Raw genomic sequence first — 15,615 nt, 5'->3', positions numbered from 1 at the left:
AGGGGAACAGCAAGTGCTGGGGACTGGGACTCGCTATTCTATATAGCAGGATTTCTCCACCTCTGCTCCACTGACATTTAGATCCAGTTGATTCTTTGTGATCGGGACTATCCAGTGCATTGCAGGATGTTCAGCAGCATCCCTGGTCTCTATGCACTAGAAGCCAGTAATACCCCACCCCTAACACACACACACCAGTCACAACCAAAATGTCTTCAGATACTGCCATATATCCGGGGCTGGGGGCGGGGGCAGGGATCGCCACTGCTGCAGGTCATACTCGGATTTTTAGTTTTGTTTTCTTATGGACCAGCACATCTACCTTGGCAACTGCTCCGTGTATGTGAGAAGGTATATCCTGCAATGTTAGGGTTTCTGAATTTACTAATGGGAAACACGACCATCCGGACTGTGATTCAATCTATAAGATAGCTGGCCTTAGACTCTTCCTTTAAAAAAAAATAGTCAATGTCAAGAAAATAAGCATATGAAAACTCTAAGAGTAGTTGTCTAAGCTAAAAGGAACTAAAGAGATATGACAACCAACTAAAACTTTGAACCCAGGATAAAGAAAAGCTATGAAACATTTTGGAGAAACAATTAGGGAAGCTGAACTATGGACTTCATATTAGATACTACTGAATTTCTTTTTTAGGTGTGATAATGGCATTGGGTTATGTAGGAGAATGTCCCTATTCTTTGGAAACAGATGCTGAATTATTTAGGGTATAATTTAATGGTAAAGTGTCACAATGACTACAACTTCCTTTCAAATAGTTCAGCAAAAGAATATGTATGGGTATGTTTGTATACACTGTTAAAACCCACTTGATTTCCTTTAACATGTGTAAAAGTGCCCAATCTTGTAAGAGAAGTTATTTTAGAATATAGATAGAAAAAAATCTGGAAGCTATATGCCAAACATTCAACTGTGGTTGGCAGTTATAAGTTGTCTTACTTATAACAGCAGAAGAAAATTTAAAGATATGGTGTTGTTAAACCAGAGGAAAAAATACAAATATTTTTGGAAAATGGATGGAATACAATACTACTAAATTTCAATACAACTATGTATGTCAGTACTATGCTGACAGTACTCATGAAATTGTCAGTTTCACAAAGAAAAAGTTAAAATGTCTTTTAACTAATGAAGCATTAAGATGCTTCAAAAATGTCTTGCCACAGTAATTTTCTTGCCAAAGGAATTTATACAGCACAAAACTGGCAAAATCTGAGTAAGACTGATAGAGTATATTAATGTCAATAGCCTGATTGTGATATTGTGCTATAGTTTTGCAAGATGTTACCATTGGGGGAAGTTGGGCAAAGGGTACATGGGATCTATCTGTATTACTTCTTAAAACTGCACGTGAGTCTGATACAAGTTATCTCAATTAAAATTTTAATTAAAGAAATTTTCCTCAAGGAATCCACCACACACATATCAGACACATGAGGACAAGGTAGGAAGCAAAAATCTTTATTTTTAAAAAATTCACATTTATTAAAAACAGCAGTTTCTAGCCAAATAATATAAAGCATTTTAAATTATTTGAAAGTATATACACTCTTTGTATAAGTGAACACTTGAAACTGTACAGATTTAAACAAATAATCATTTAGCAAACAAGTTGGGTCACTATTACCTACTCAGCACTTTGTAAGGTGTTTGAGTGTTTCAGAAATAAAAGATCAAAACACAAGAACCAATGTCATTAAATATTTTTATAAGAACACACTCCACTCTGTACATCAAATTAAATCAGTCACAGTACTTACTGTACAATAATCATGCCCTCATTTCTTTGGAAAGGCTATTAAAAATCAAATGTACATATAATACACAAAACTGGATATTTTACAGTTTATTTCATTAAACATGTATTTTAAAAACACTTAAGTATAAGTAAATACAATCTTTCTAATTCATTCATTTCGTGGCAAAGAATGAATATGGGCCCTCTTACCTTCTACCTTCTCAAAATAGAGAGTAATAAGCTCGATCAAGCAACGTCCATCACCAATTTAAACTGAGTGAAAAGGAAGTGACCTGTTACAAATGACAACAATCAGGGTAGGTAACCCATCTGCACCCTGCAGAAGTGCTGCCTCAGTACGTTTAATGAGTTACAGGCACCTACTGCACCAAAAGGTCCCCTGGTCCCATTCCAGAACCCCTGACAGTGTCCACCTCTAGACTAGTGTTTGAATAACTCAGAATTCTTTTTGAACTAAGAAGCTGGCTGCCTTAACATCGGTGGCAAAACCAATCCAATAAGCAAATAGGAATTTGTTGGAAAATTCATAGATATGCATAATTGATGATCCCTGATATGGTGTGGTAGTTTTCAGATGTGGATAGTGTTTGTCATCCTTAGGTTTGCTGGTAAAATGTATTCAGATGTAGCCGATCTGGAGATCCACACGGCTGGTCCACAGCACAGCACAGCCAGCTCCATGAATAGACAGGACATGAAAGTGTTTGCTTTTCAAAGAACTGCTAAAACCAAAGGCAGTGTGCAGAAGGCTGGTGACCTGAACCTTCACTCAGGAGGAACACTACTCTCATCAGGTTTCCTTCTCTCCTTTATGCGCCAAATTTAAGACACCTTAATTGGTACTTTGCACTCACAAACACGCACTATCATACCATGAAGATACTCATTAAAGACACCGCATGTATCTATGATGAGAAGGCTGCGGCTCCTTGCTTTAGAACTGTCTGCACCTAAGCAATTCAAGTGGCACAGATGCTGGAGCTTCACACAAAGTCCTTGTATCTTTAAACTACCTCACATCAAACAGAGAAAAGGATGACACCCCAAATTCCCAGGAAGGCAGAATGTGTCCTCAGAAGCAACCAATCTACTCCAAACTAAACTTCAAAATGACAGGAGAAACATTACATTAAATAAGAGTGTGGAAATAACATTTCACTGTGGAATGCTCAGTGGTTAAAAGTGTTACAGTGTTTCACGAGTTAGCAAACCTTACTCTTACAGGTCTTCTAATTCGCTGTATTTCTGTAAAGTTCTTTGCACTACTTATTGTAATCTATGTTTATTGCACATCTTTAACAAAGAACCATTTCACTGAGTGTCTGCCCTAGCTCTCTCTTCACATTTCTTGTGACCATTTAAATGAGGCAGTTATCACCAATCACACATTAATCTTTGGCATTTTGATGTTTCAGAAAAGAAAACACCGATCCCGTAACACTTTGCTTCTATTTCATTCTGCAGTCAGCACTGAGCAGCACGCTCGTGTGGTTCTCGGGGACATTCCCACATATGATTCCTCGGTGTCCTGCAGACCGCAAGACTTCTCAGCCTGCTCCTCCCAGACAGACCATTTAGGTGCACAGCCCGGCTGGCCTGCTTATTTAGAAACTGACAGCAGAAGGCTCAGCTGAAAAGCAAAATTAAGAGCTATGTTAGTTCTCCTATGGAATACTGTCCTCGAGAAAAGTCAAGGAGGGAGGGGAACCACAAGGGTTGAAAAACCTCAGCATCATGCAATATAGCCAGGTAACAAACCTGCATATGTACCCCTTGAATCTAAAATAAAAGTTGAAAAATAAAATAAAGCAATTAGAATGGGAAAAAAAAAGAAGAAGAAGAAGAAGAAGTTGTTTAGAGCCTCAAAAACAGAATGAGAGAAAAAGACCAAGATTTTTATGAGACCAGTAAACATGGCTGTAAAGTAGAAACTGGCCCACAATGTTGGTCTATTTCTGAGGCAGCCACTGGGCACTGGCATTGGGAGGCCCTGTCAGGGGTCACACTTCATTACCAAATCTAGGCCATCAAATCACTTAAAATCCAATGAGAAGAATGGCAAAAACAATATACAAACACTGACAAGGACAGAAACGTATCTCCATAATCCACTGTGCCTTGTTCTACACAGTGTGTTGTGGGAAGAGTTATGTGTAAGATGTCCTTTAAGTGACTTTTTTTTTTGAGACGAAGTCTCGCTCTGCCGCCCAGGCTGGGGTGCAGTGGCTGGATCTCAGCTCACTACAACCTCCACCTCCCGGGTTTACACTCTTCTCCTGCCTCAGCCTCCTGAGTAGCTGGGACTACAGGCGCCCACCACCTCGCCCGGCTAGTTTTTTGTATTTTTTAGTAGAGACGGGGTTTCACCGTGTTTGCCAGGATGGTCTCGATCTCCTGACCTCGTGATCCGCCCGTCTCGGCCTCCCAAAGCGCTGGGATTACAGGCTTGAGCCACCGCGCCCGGCCTTAAGTGACTTTTTAAAATGCACAAGACAAGAATGACAAGTGAATTGACATCACATGTCAATTCTGACCAACTACAGGAGAAACCTGCCCACTCTGTGACGGAGGATTGGGACACCAGAGCCAGACACAGCAGTGATAGGAGGGAAATGGCAGCCTGCACCTCAGGTGTCTGACACCCAGGCCTTGGAGCCTTGCGGGTAAATGGACCTGGCTGTGAACGTTCTATCAGTACAGCTGCTTCGCTGATGCAGCTCATCACCCCGATGTCATTTATAAATGAGTGCTGTTGGAAGAGGGATACAGAATCACCTCTGTGCTTTCCCTACCAAAGTACAAAGCCTGAATCTAATCATGATGAAAGAGACAACACCAAATGGAGAGACAGTCTACAGAACAACTGGCCTGTCAAGGTCAAGAAAGGCCGTCAAACTGCTCCAGGTTAAAAGAAGCTAAACAGATGTGACACCTGACAGCAGTGCATGACCTGGGACTGGACCTGGACTGCAGACATGTCAGCAAGAAGATCAGGAGGAACGGTACGGGGACTCTGATGAAATGCGCATATGAACTGTGAATCAGACACTGGTATCAATGTTAAGTGTCCTGGTTTGGTAACTATACAGGAGTAGTGCAAGAATGTCCTTGTTCTCAGGAAATACTCTCTGAAGTATTTAGGAGTAAAGGAGCACAGGGTCTCCCAACTTTCTCTCCAATGATTTAAAAGCGGGGCTTGAGGGACAGGGAAGGGAAAAAGTGAGAAAAATGAAGCAAATGGGGCAAAATGAAAATGGGGTAAAGGATATATGAGCACTCCTTACCCTAAACTTGCACTTTTTCTGTAAATTTGAAATTATAACAAACTAAACTTACAAAAATAACATCTTCTGCCATAAAAATGGATCTTATCATCCAAGTATTCCACATCTACATTCATGCAAGGGACTATAACTGGAGAAAAAAAATAGACAACTAGGTTGCATGGTCTCTCTTGGATTTATATCCACTAAACTCAGCCGAGCCTCTCTCCTCATTCTCGGTGATGACCTTGCTTCTTATTTCACTCAGAAACATGAGGCACTCAGAAGAGCACATCCATGAGTTCCCGCCGCATTCACAGCCCCCATCCGTGCCCACACACTCAGCCTCCTCCTGTCACCACGACTGAACCCCCATGTGCCTCACAAAGGCCCCACCCTCCTTGTTCTTGAAATTCCACCTCACATTCTCAAGATATTTTCCCCTCCTTGTAGATCTTCCCCATGAACATAAAAACATACGTTTTTCTCCTATCTTGTTAAAAACACAATAATTACCCTACAGAAAAATTTGGCTGGGTGCCGTGGCTCACGCCTGTAATCCCGGCACTTTGGGAGGCCGGGGCGGGTGGATCACAAGGTCAGAAGATCGAGACCATCCTGGCTAACACGGGAAACCTCGTCTCTACTAAAAATACAAAAACTTAGCTGGGCATGGTGGCAGGCGCCTATAGTCCCAGTTACTCATGAGGCTGAGGCAGGAGAATGGCGTGAACCCGGGAGGCGGAGGCTGCAGTGAGCCGAGATCGCACCACTGCACTCCAGCCTGGGCAACAGAGCGAGACTCCATCTCAGAAAAAAAAAAAAAACAATGGAAGGATAACCCAGTAACTAATAAAAAGAGTTACCTATAGGGGAGGGAAGGGAAAGGCTAGAGGGGATTGGAAAAGGAACAAGACTTCTCCAAATGTACCTTGTTCTGTAATTCTGACTTGGAAACCATGCAACTATTTTACATCATTAAGAAACAAAATTAAAATAGAAAAAAAAAATTCTAAATATTGAAAAGAAACTCAATTATATATCGAGTTAGTGGTACAATCACATAGAAAGTAATTACTTCAAATAAACTATTAAGAAGTATTTTGGGGCCGGGCGCGGTGGCTCAAGCCTGTAATCCCAGCACTTTGGGAGGCCGAGACGGGCGGATCACGAGGTCAGGAGATCGAGACCATCCTGGCTAACACGGTGAAACCCCGTCTCTACTAAAAATACAAAAAACTAGCTGGGCGAGGTGGCGGGCGCCTGTAGTCCCAGCTACTCAGGAGGCTGAGGCAGGAGAATGGCGCAAACCCGGGAGGCGGAGCTTGCAGTGAGCTGAGATCCGGCCACTGCACTCCAGCCCGGGCTACAGAGCAAGACTCCGTCTCAAAAAAAAAAAAAAAAAAAAAAAAAAAAGAAGTATTTTGACTGTACAAATATCTAGAACGATACAAATATCTTTTTAAAATGTGACCCATCTATCCACGTAAAGAAGTATCTACAGCCATAAAAACGAAGCTCTCTCTGATATACACAACACAGATGAGCCTTGAAAACATGCTAGGTGAATGAAAGAAGCAGCGATATGAGGCCATGTATTGTATGATTCCATTTAATGAAATATCCAGAATAGGCAAATCCACAGAGACAAAAAGTAGATCCAGAGAAGAGCAGGAAATGCAGGATCTGCTAATGGGTAAGGGGCTTCTCTGGGGAGTAACGAAAATGTTCTAGAATTAGATAGTGGTGATGACTGCACAACTTTGTGAATATACTAAAAACCACTGAACTCTGTGCTTTAAAAAAAGATGAATTGTATGGTATATGAACTACATCTCAATTTTAAAATGACCCCATTTCTCCCTCCAGCTACCACCCCATCTTTCTCTTCTCCACTACAGTTAACACTCCTCAAAAGATTCTGGCCAACATGGTGAAACCCTCTGTCTACCAAACACAAAAATTAGCTGGGCATGGTGGCAGGCACCTGTAGTCCCAGCTATTTAGGAGGCTGAGGCACGAGAATTGCATGAACCTAGGAGGCAGAGGTTGCAGTGAGCCGAGATCACACCACTGAACTCCAGCCTGAGCAACAAAGTGAGACTCCATTTAAAAAAAAAACAAAAACAAAAACAAAAAAACACAAGATATATCTACACTCACCATTGCCTAGTCCTCTCCCCCTAGTTTCTACCCACCCTAGTCAGGCTCTTGTCAGCCTTATCAGTCTCCCCAAATTCCCTAGTCCTTACTATACACTAAATTTCTAAACTATCCTAAACTTAAGACCATAAATAAAATATCCCCCACAGTGCCAAGCTACTCCTAATACATACTGGGTACTCAATAACTTCCATTTTTTTAATCTGGAAGTTATTAAAAAACTACAAATAGGGCTGCTCGGTGATGGGTGCACCAAAATCTCACAAATCATCACTAAAGAACTTACTCGTGTAACGAAATACCACCTGTACCTCAATAACCTACAGAAAAATCAAAAATTAAAAAAAAAAAGAAATTGTATTTCTCTTATTATGCATATTTCAAACAAAATTATTCAGCAAGCTAAATGCCACTATTTGAGTCTTTTACAAACAGGTCATTCTCTTAAACACAGCAATATTCATATCAGAAAGGACTAAACGGAATTTTAATCCTGAAATTAACTGAAAATTCCAAAACCATTCCCCAAAAGTTGGAGAGAAAATTCAAAGTCTAAATTCTTACTCATCAGAATAAAAGAAGGTACTATTTTTTAAATTAATACTAAAAATATGTTTGCTCAAAGACATTATCTACTCAAGTGAAATAACCAAGAGGGCATAAAAGTAATAAGGATCTTCAGTCTACTGATTACCTGTTCCATAGATGGACAGGCAATGATCTGGATGTCTTCAGGGCTGAACTCTTCCTTTAACAGAGCATGGAACTTCTGGAAGACTTGCTGAATATTATTCTGAGAAAGGAGGAAAGGAGATCTTATCAAGTGAGTTGTCTTAAACATGAAGCACCATGAATGTTAAATCGTAATGATATTTGCCAAAGCGAGTGGAAGCAATGTATCTTTCATGATATTACCAAAGATGCATAATTTGTTCTTAATATTTCAGTGCTGGCATAACCTGATGAAGACTTATCAGATAATGCTTCCCAGGAAGACTAAACTCTAGCAAGCCTTGCCCCCCTGAGAATAATTTTAAGAGTCTTCTGCAGCAATTTCTTACACAAAAGATAATAAAGTTCCTAGACACATAAAATATACTTTAAAAGTCAACCAATGCCTTGGGTAAGGACAAGAGCTCAACACAGAGCTGGAAGTTATGAGCCCTAAATTTGCTCTGCCATTTAATCCCTTGGTTGCCACTGCAAGCCATTTATTTCTACTACTCACCAGTAAAATGGGGCATAATTCCTGAAGTGCTGGTCTCTTGAGAGTTGGGCCACATGCAATGTAAGGGTCTGAGTTTTTTGGTTTATTTACTATTTTCTACTTTCAATAGTAACATTAAAAACTTAAGACAAAGTGACAGTGGGAAAAAAAGATAATCAAGACAGAGGCAGACTTTGTAAGCCTTTCATGAATCATAGTGATTTTTCAACTTCACTAGAATAGTATACCAACATTTCTAAATTTCTACAGGAAAAGGAAAATGGTAAATGAGGCAAAGAATACTTGAAGTCACCTGCCAGCATTCAAATGACTTATCTGATACTCACCCTCACAGGTTTAAACAAGATGAACTCGGTATCTTTATTGCATAGGTACAAGGACATACTTCTCAACGTCACAGGCAGCTTTGTTTTTAGTGTCTTATACGCAGTTGCCGCAAGGTCACTGACCTTTGCTGGAAATAAATTAACCTCATTAGTGTCACAACGAAAAAGAAAAGAAATATTTCCATTTTAATTCAAAGGGGAATAAAGGGAGAAAAAAATAGCAGAAGAAAAGACTCTTTATTTCCCCAAAGAATTTCTTTCATTTTTATAGCTTATTTACCAAGTTTAATCATAAGCCCTATAAACATTCATTAAATATGTACTATACAAAATTCTAATCCCAAGGGCTAAGGCAGCAAAATAACTCCCCTAGCATGCTTCAGGACATTCATAAGAGCTGTAATATGTACCGTTGGAATTTGGAGGTAAGAGATTAAGGTTTAAAAAAAAAAAAGTCATTTTCAGAGAGACACTAGTAAGAATTACTTCATAATGAATGAGTTTGTTCATTTGCAGAAATGACTCACAGTAAGAGATGCTTAGATTATTCAGAAAATATCCACATATATTTAAGGGGAATTAAATATCTATTTGTTATATTCGTATACTGTATTATCAGAAAGGGAACAGAATCCCAAAAAGTTATAACAAAAATAACTATGAAACCCTGTTCCATAGATGGACAGGCAATGATCTGGATGTCTTCAGGGCTGAACTCTTCCTTTAACAGAGCATGGAACTTCTGGAAGATTTGCTGAATATTACTCTTAGAAAGGAGGAGAGGAGATCTTATCTTTATCTGAAGGAGTTACATAAAAAAGGAGAGCAGTAATCTGTATGAAGTATTTAAAAGAAGTTATCTAGAAAACTACAAAGAAAAAAGACGACAATTTCAAAGATGCTCAACCTCACTCATAATTAAATAAATGTAAATTAAAGCAGTGAGATATTTACAGATGATTGGCAAAAATTACTAAGATTGTGATATCCATGTTTGACGAGGGTATGGAGAAACAGGCATCTTTGTGTACTGCTGATGGAAGTATAAGATGGTTCAACCTCTTTGGAAAAATATTAGGCAGTATCTAGCAAAACTGAAAATGCAGATACTTTTTCCTTTAGCATTTCCACTGCTAGAAATTTACTTGTGGATATACTCAAAAAATACCAAGTTATGAGTATACAGAGATGTCGGAAACACACAAACTGCAAATAATTTAGGTTTCCATTATAAGAATTACAAAAGAAATCATGCTATAGTGATGTATTCAATGCATCCAATAAATAGAATAGATCAGGTTGGATATGCTATACAGAAAGGCCTCTAAGATATGTAAGAAATGAAAAAGGAAGCGGTATGATACAATCCCATTTGAGTAATATTTTTAAAGTCCACATATGCTGGTATATACATAAACAATTTTGGGAAAGAAACTTTAATAGTAGTTGCCTCTGAGAGAAGGACTAGTTTGATGGTAGAAAATATAATTACTTTTCATTTTATAGCTTTTCATAGTTCAAATAATATGCCATGTAAAAAATTTTTTTTAATTGAGGAGGGTTGCAGTAAAGCAGGGTAAGAAAGTACCAATGCTCTTGCAACTGGAAAGGGGTCCTGCTCCAGACCCCAGGAGAGGGTTCTTGAATCTTATCCGAGAAAGAATTCGGGCAAGTCCACAGTATAAACCAAAAGCAAGTTTGTTAAGAAAGTAAAATGGTGAAAGAGTAGCTACTCCATAGACAGAATAGGGTGTTCCCAAAAGTAAGAGAAGTAACGTGCCCACCCGAGATGCAATGCTTGCTTATATATAGGATAACAAAAAACACAGGGATATGTACTCTGCTACAAAGGTTTGTGATAAAGGGTTAATTTTTCTTAACTACTATATTTTGCAAGAAATCAATATTATTATCTTTAAAGCAAAATTAGGAATGCTTTTGTTCTCAAGATATCAGGGTATCAGGACATTGCTGGGTCTGGGTGTGTTTAGTAAACGTTATTAATCTGCTTCCTTAAATGTAAACATTTAGAGGCTGGGAATACCCAACCTCCTTGGAATGCAGCACAGCAAGTCCCACCCCCATTTTTCCTAGCTCTCTCTGGAGATGGAGTTGCTCTGGTTCAAATGTCTCTGACACTCTCAGGAAGAAAGAATAAATAATTCAGGAACTGCTTATTTTTCATTAATAGATGAAAGCTCCTTCAAGACCCTTACTTCCACGGGCTCTGCTTCTGTCATTACTAACACACCTCAGGGATCACTAAATCGGTCTTCAGAGCCCTTGAAAAGCAGAAAGTGGGTGTGCAGGCTGGTGACTAAAGTGTCCTCTAATTCCTAAAAAAGGTTTCTTCGTCAGAGTAAATTAACAAATGGGCATCCTAATTTATAACTCACTCTCCTGTGAGTTTGTTTGATCATGAAATGATCCCTGAGAACTTGACCAAGTCTGAATGAACAAGTAACCCTCAGTTTTTAGGGCAGAGGGGTCCAAGACAGTTCCTAGATTGTCCTCAATGCTCCTACTCCAAGGGGCCATAAATCTCTCTTTGGCATTAGAGTGTGGGCTTCAAGTACTACAGATTCATAAAATCCAACTCCATACCTCTGCTATGACTAAATGGGATAGAAGATACGACTACAAGATAAACTGAACTGTTATTGCTATATTCACTAAGATCTCCTGACTAAGAAAGAAGGAAATGGGTTAAATGACAAAGTAGCAAGTCCTACTTCAATCAGTCCTTTTGTCTACTCCTGTTAGTTTCCTTTTATCTACTTCTGCTTTACTATGACAATTCTAAACTCTAGTAATGCTTAAGAGCACAATACATCTAACACTTTGAATCCTATTAGGGTTCCACTTGAGAAAATGACAGCCCCTATTTTGAGAGAAAGGATCTTTCCAAAGGGGAAAGAGCAATACATTAATTATGCATCAAGAGACTGGGCTTAGCTGTAGTGGTTTCTACCTATCTTAAGAAAGATTTATCATACCCAAGAGTTTCATTGACATAAATGTTCCAAATAAAAATCAGCTCCTATTTCTAACTAAGCCCTATAAAAGCAATTGGAACCTTAAGTCAAAGGCTCCAATTAATCCCCAAATCATCAGAATTCCTTCAAGAGGTAGGCTGAGTTGTGAACTGAAAAGTCTGCCTCTTGACTGTGAGGAATCAGAAGAGGCGGTTAATACTATGCCAGACTATGATTAGAATTTCCAGTATTGTCAGTAAAAGAACCTGATTTTCTGTCTTCAGACAGAATGCACTACTGTATTAGGTGTGCTTTTGTAGTAAGACGACAAAGATTTCTATTCCACACACAACACGAACGTTTAAAATAACAAAGACAATAGAACGTTCCTTGTCTGCATCACAGTAAATGAAACACCTAAAGCATGTCACAAAGTTTACGTGCAATAAAACAAATCAACTCAAACCTATATTGACATCATCAAAGTTCACATGAGGAACCTTTGAAATAAAATCTTATCTTCCTTTCAAAGACAACTGACATTCTCTACATTTACAAATCTTCCTAAGCGATACAGAGCTACTCTTCTAATTTCTCAGTTCAACTTCAAGTTAACCTAAGGCATTCATAATTAAAAATTTTGAGGCCAGGCGTAGTGGCTCAGGACTGTAATCCCAGGACTTTGGGAGGTCGAGGTGGGCGGATCACCTGAGGTCAGGAATTCAAGACCAGCCTGGCCAACATGGTGAAACCCCGTCTCTACTAAAAATACAAACACTAGCTGAGCACAGTGATGTATGCCCGTAGTCCCAGCTACTCAGGAGGCTGAGGCAGGAGAATCACTTGAATCTGGGAGGTGGAGGTTGCGGTGAGCTGAGATCATGCCACTGCACTCCAGTCTGGGCGACAGAGTGAGACTTTGTCTTAAAAAAAAAAAAAAAAGTTTTCTTTGAGCTGGGTGCAGTGGCACACACCTGTTTAATACAAAAATTAACTGGGCATGGTGGTGGGCACCTGTAATCCCAGCTACTTGGGAGATTGATGCAGGAGAATTGGCTAAATCCAGCAGTCGGGGGATGCAGTGAGCCGAGATCACACCACTGCACTCCAGCCTGCGCAACAGAGCAAGACTCCATCTCAAAAAAATAATAAATACAATTTTGGAGGCTTTGAATAGCTTCAATCATTCTTCCCAAAGAAAATGAATACTTAACAGATATAATGCTCTTTCAATATGGAAAACCAATCATATTAAAAAGTTGATTCCAGATTAGGAGCCTGTGCACAGCCAATTTTTCATGGATGCAAAGCCAGAATCATTTTTTGGATCTCTCTCACTGAGTGGAAAGCTGCCCTCCAATTTGGACACAGCTTACCCATAATTAAAACACTCATTCTTTCTCCATTTTGCCCATTTTAGTTTCAAAGGCTCTCTATCACAATATTGGCCAGGGAATGGCCAGAAATATCAATTTAACGAAATGATTTATTTCGGTTTAATGGCAACTTAAAATGCCGCAAGATGTACCAAAAATAACGTTAGTCGTGATTTTAAATGTCTAACGCTAACGACCAAAAAAAAAAAAAAAAAAAAACCAAAACCCTCCAGCACAAAAAAATTTACATTTAAGAAAGAGTAAGACTGGGAACATCTCAAATACATCTGCCAATCAGACAATAATATTGCCTGCCAACTCCCAAGTGACACCTCAATTTTTATAATTTTTTTTTTCCCAATACTCTAAAATGTCAACAGAGGATAACTTGGACAAAATGTGGAAGAAAATAGTGGCCCAGCATTTCTTCATACACTTGAAAGTAGGTGCACTCGCCATAATTTCTTCCTATCAACCACAGTGTTTTCATCAAAGCTTGAACACAATGAATAGTGGGTGTACAGCAATCAACAGACTCAAAGGGTTTCCATCTTAGCCATATTTTAGTTTTAACTGGGTGATTTTTCAAAACAAAAATTCTTCCTTCCTTGATATGCTTGTTGAAATGCAAGTAGTGCTAGCCAGTGAAGACCTGTCAGCTCCAAACTCAATCCTGCATTAACTCAGATTGCAGCACCCCAGAGTGAATAGGAAACCAACTCCAAGCTGTCACAGTAAGGACTATATAAATGCAGATTAATAACATCCTAAAAAAGAAATCCAAAACGGTCAAATGAGAATACCTGGTTGTGCCCAAGGCTGCTGTGAGAGAGTATACTTGGGGCCTCCTTGACTGGCCATTGTTTTTAACGCTGAAACCTAATAGAGGAGACAAGAAGAAAAAAAGTTTCATTTCATCAATGACAAATTAAACTGGTACTGCTCTCAAGGGATACACAACACCATTTAAACCTATTAAAACACCATGATAATCAAATGTGCAGCCCCAACAAAAACGCATCATCTCATAATCCTTTATAGGTAATCAACATTTTTAGCAAAACTTCTTTTGTGATTTCAAGGCACATGGTTATCTTGCCAAAAATCATACCTAAGTCCTGAGGCATTCTATCTGAAATACTTCCTGCTAGGAAGACAAAAATGAAGCCCTAGAGAAATGTCAACACAAAACAGGTGTCTTTTAAGGAGACTGTTTTGTCAGTATTAAATTATTTTTGTAAGTAATTAGAAAAATGTCACCCTAGCTGGATAAAATCTCCTTTACATCTGGAGGATCATTTTTCTTATATCACAGAGAGAATGTCATTAAAACAAACAAATAAGATTTTCAAATACCATCAAAAATCATATATGACTGACCAATCAGTGCTCAAGATAGACCTGAATGACCATCTTCTAGTAATCTCTTTTCATTCCTTAGCAGCAGTATAGAGAAGCTTGAACAAGACTGTTTCTAAGATAGTAAGCTGTGGTGGAGCTATGGGGTAGCTGGGGAGGGTGAGAGAGAAACTGCGTAAAACATGTTTTAGAATGGACAGTCATGTGCCAAGGTGCAGTCCATGGCTTTGGCCTCACAGGAAGGTCTCATTAGAAAACCCTGAGCACCAGCTCTACATTTCTCACACAAAAGGCCATACACACATGTAGGCAGAGGATGGGCAGACACAGGGTATAATGTTGACTTGGATCTCTTCAGCCTCCCCTTTGTTTCTAGTTTCTATTTCTCCTCCTGGACCACTCTAGGCCTTTGCTCATACTGCCTACCTATACAAAATCACCTCTTTCCTCCTCTCACTCCATCCCTCGCCATACCTTTATTTTTTGAGATGCACTTTAAAAAATGAATCTCGGCCGGGCGCGGTGGCTCAAGCCTGTAATCCCAGCACTTTGGGAGGCCGAGACGGGCGGATCACGAGGTCAGGAGATCGAGACCATCCTGGCTAACACAGTGAAACCCCGTCTCTACTAAAAATACAAAAACTTAGCCGGGCGAGGTGGCGGGCGCCTGTAGTCCCAGCTACTCGGGAGGCTGAGGCAGGAGAATGGCGTAAACCCGGGAGGCGGAGCTTGCAGTGAGCTGAGATCCGGCCACTGCACTCCAGCCTGGGTGACAGAGCGAGACTCCGTCTCAAAAAAAAAAAAAAAAAAAAAAAAAAAGAATCTCATATATTATAGATTCTAGACACTGCTAAAAGAAAAATACATTCACACTTTAGTGTATGTTATCCAAAATATTTTCCATTGTAAAAATATAAATATACTAATGTGTACACATTTACAAATCTGGGAACAGTGTTCTGTGAACTTTTTTCCCCACTTAAATCTATATTCTGGTCATTTTCCCACATCCAACGGTTTTGTTTTAATAGTAATGGCTGCCTACTGTTGCACTGAATGCTCCAGAATTTAACCAATTTCATAACATATATTTAGGTTTTGTACAAGTATTTTTATGTTAAAAACAAATATAAACTAGTATATTCAT

The 15,615-nt window shown here is 39.3% G+C and overlaps 1 protein-coding gene across 2 annotated transcripts in view; it reads right to left on the bottom strand.

Annotated features, from left to right (window-relative positions):
• Positions 1 to 1,464: 1,464 nt before the first annotated feature.
• The window catches only part of COG3 (component of oligomeric golgi complex 3), a 74,161-nt gene continuing 60,010 nt past the window's right edge, over positions 1,465 to 15,615 (bottom strand). Inside the window, exons 20-23 of one of the 2 annotated variants that reach the window (XM_003913836.4) lie at positions 13,913 to 13,988; positions 8,759 to 8,886; positions 7,899 to 7,997; positions 1,465 to 3,408 (exon numbers count right to left, since the gene is read on the bottom strand). In XM_003913836.4, coding sequence (XP_003913885.2) covers positions 3,379 to 3,408; positions 7,899 to 7,997; positions 8,759 to 8,886; positions 13,913 to 13,988 — 333 coding nt within the window. In that variant the 3' untranslated portion in view covers positions 1,465 to 3,378. The remainder of the gene's footprint in view (positions 3,409 to 7,898; positions 7,998 to 8,758; positions 8,887 to 13,912; positions 13,989 to 15,615) is intronic. The other variant, XR_639750.2, reaches the window with a different exon arrangement.

This window comes from Papio anubis, chromosome 15, assembly GCF_008728515.1.
Source record: "Papio anubis isolate 15944 chromosome 15, Panubis1.0, whole genome shotgun sequence".
In the NCBI taxonomy this organism is placed as follows: domain Eukaryota; kingdom Metazoa; phylum Chordata; class Mammalia; order Primates; family Cercopithecidae; genus Papio; species Papio anubis.
Note: the sequence above shows the minus strand (reverse complement) of the source record. Positions and strands in the feature narration are given on the sequence as shown.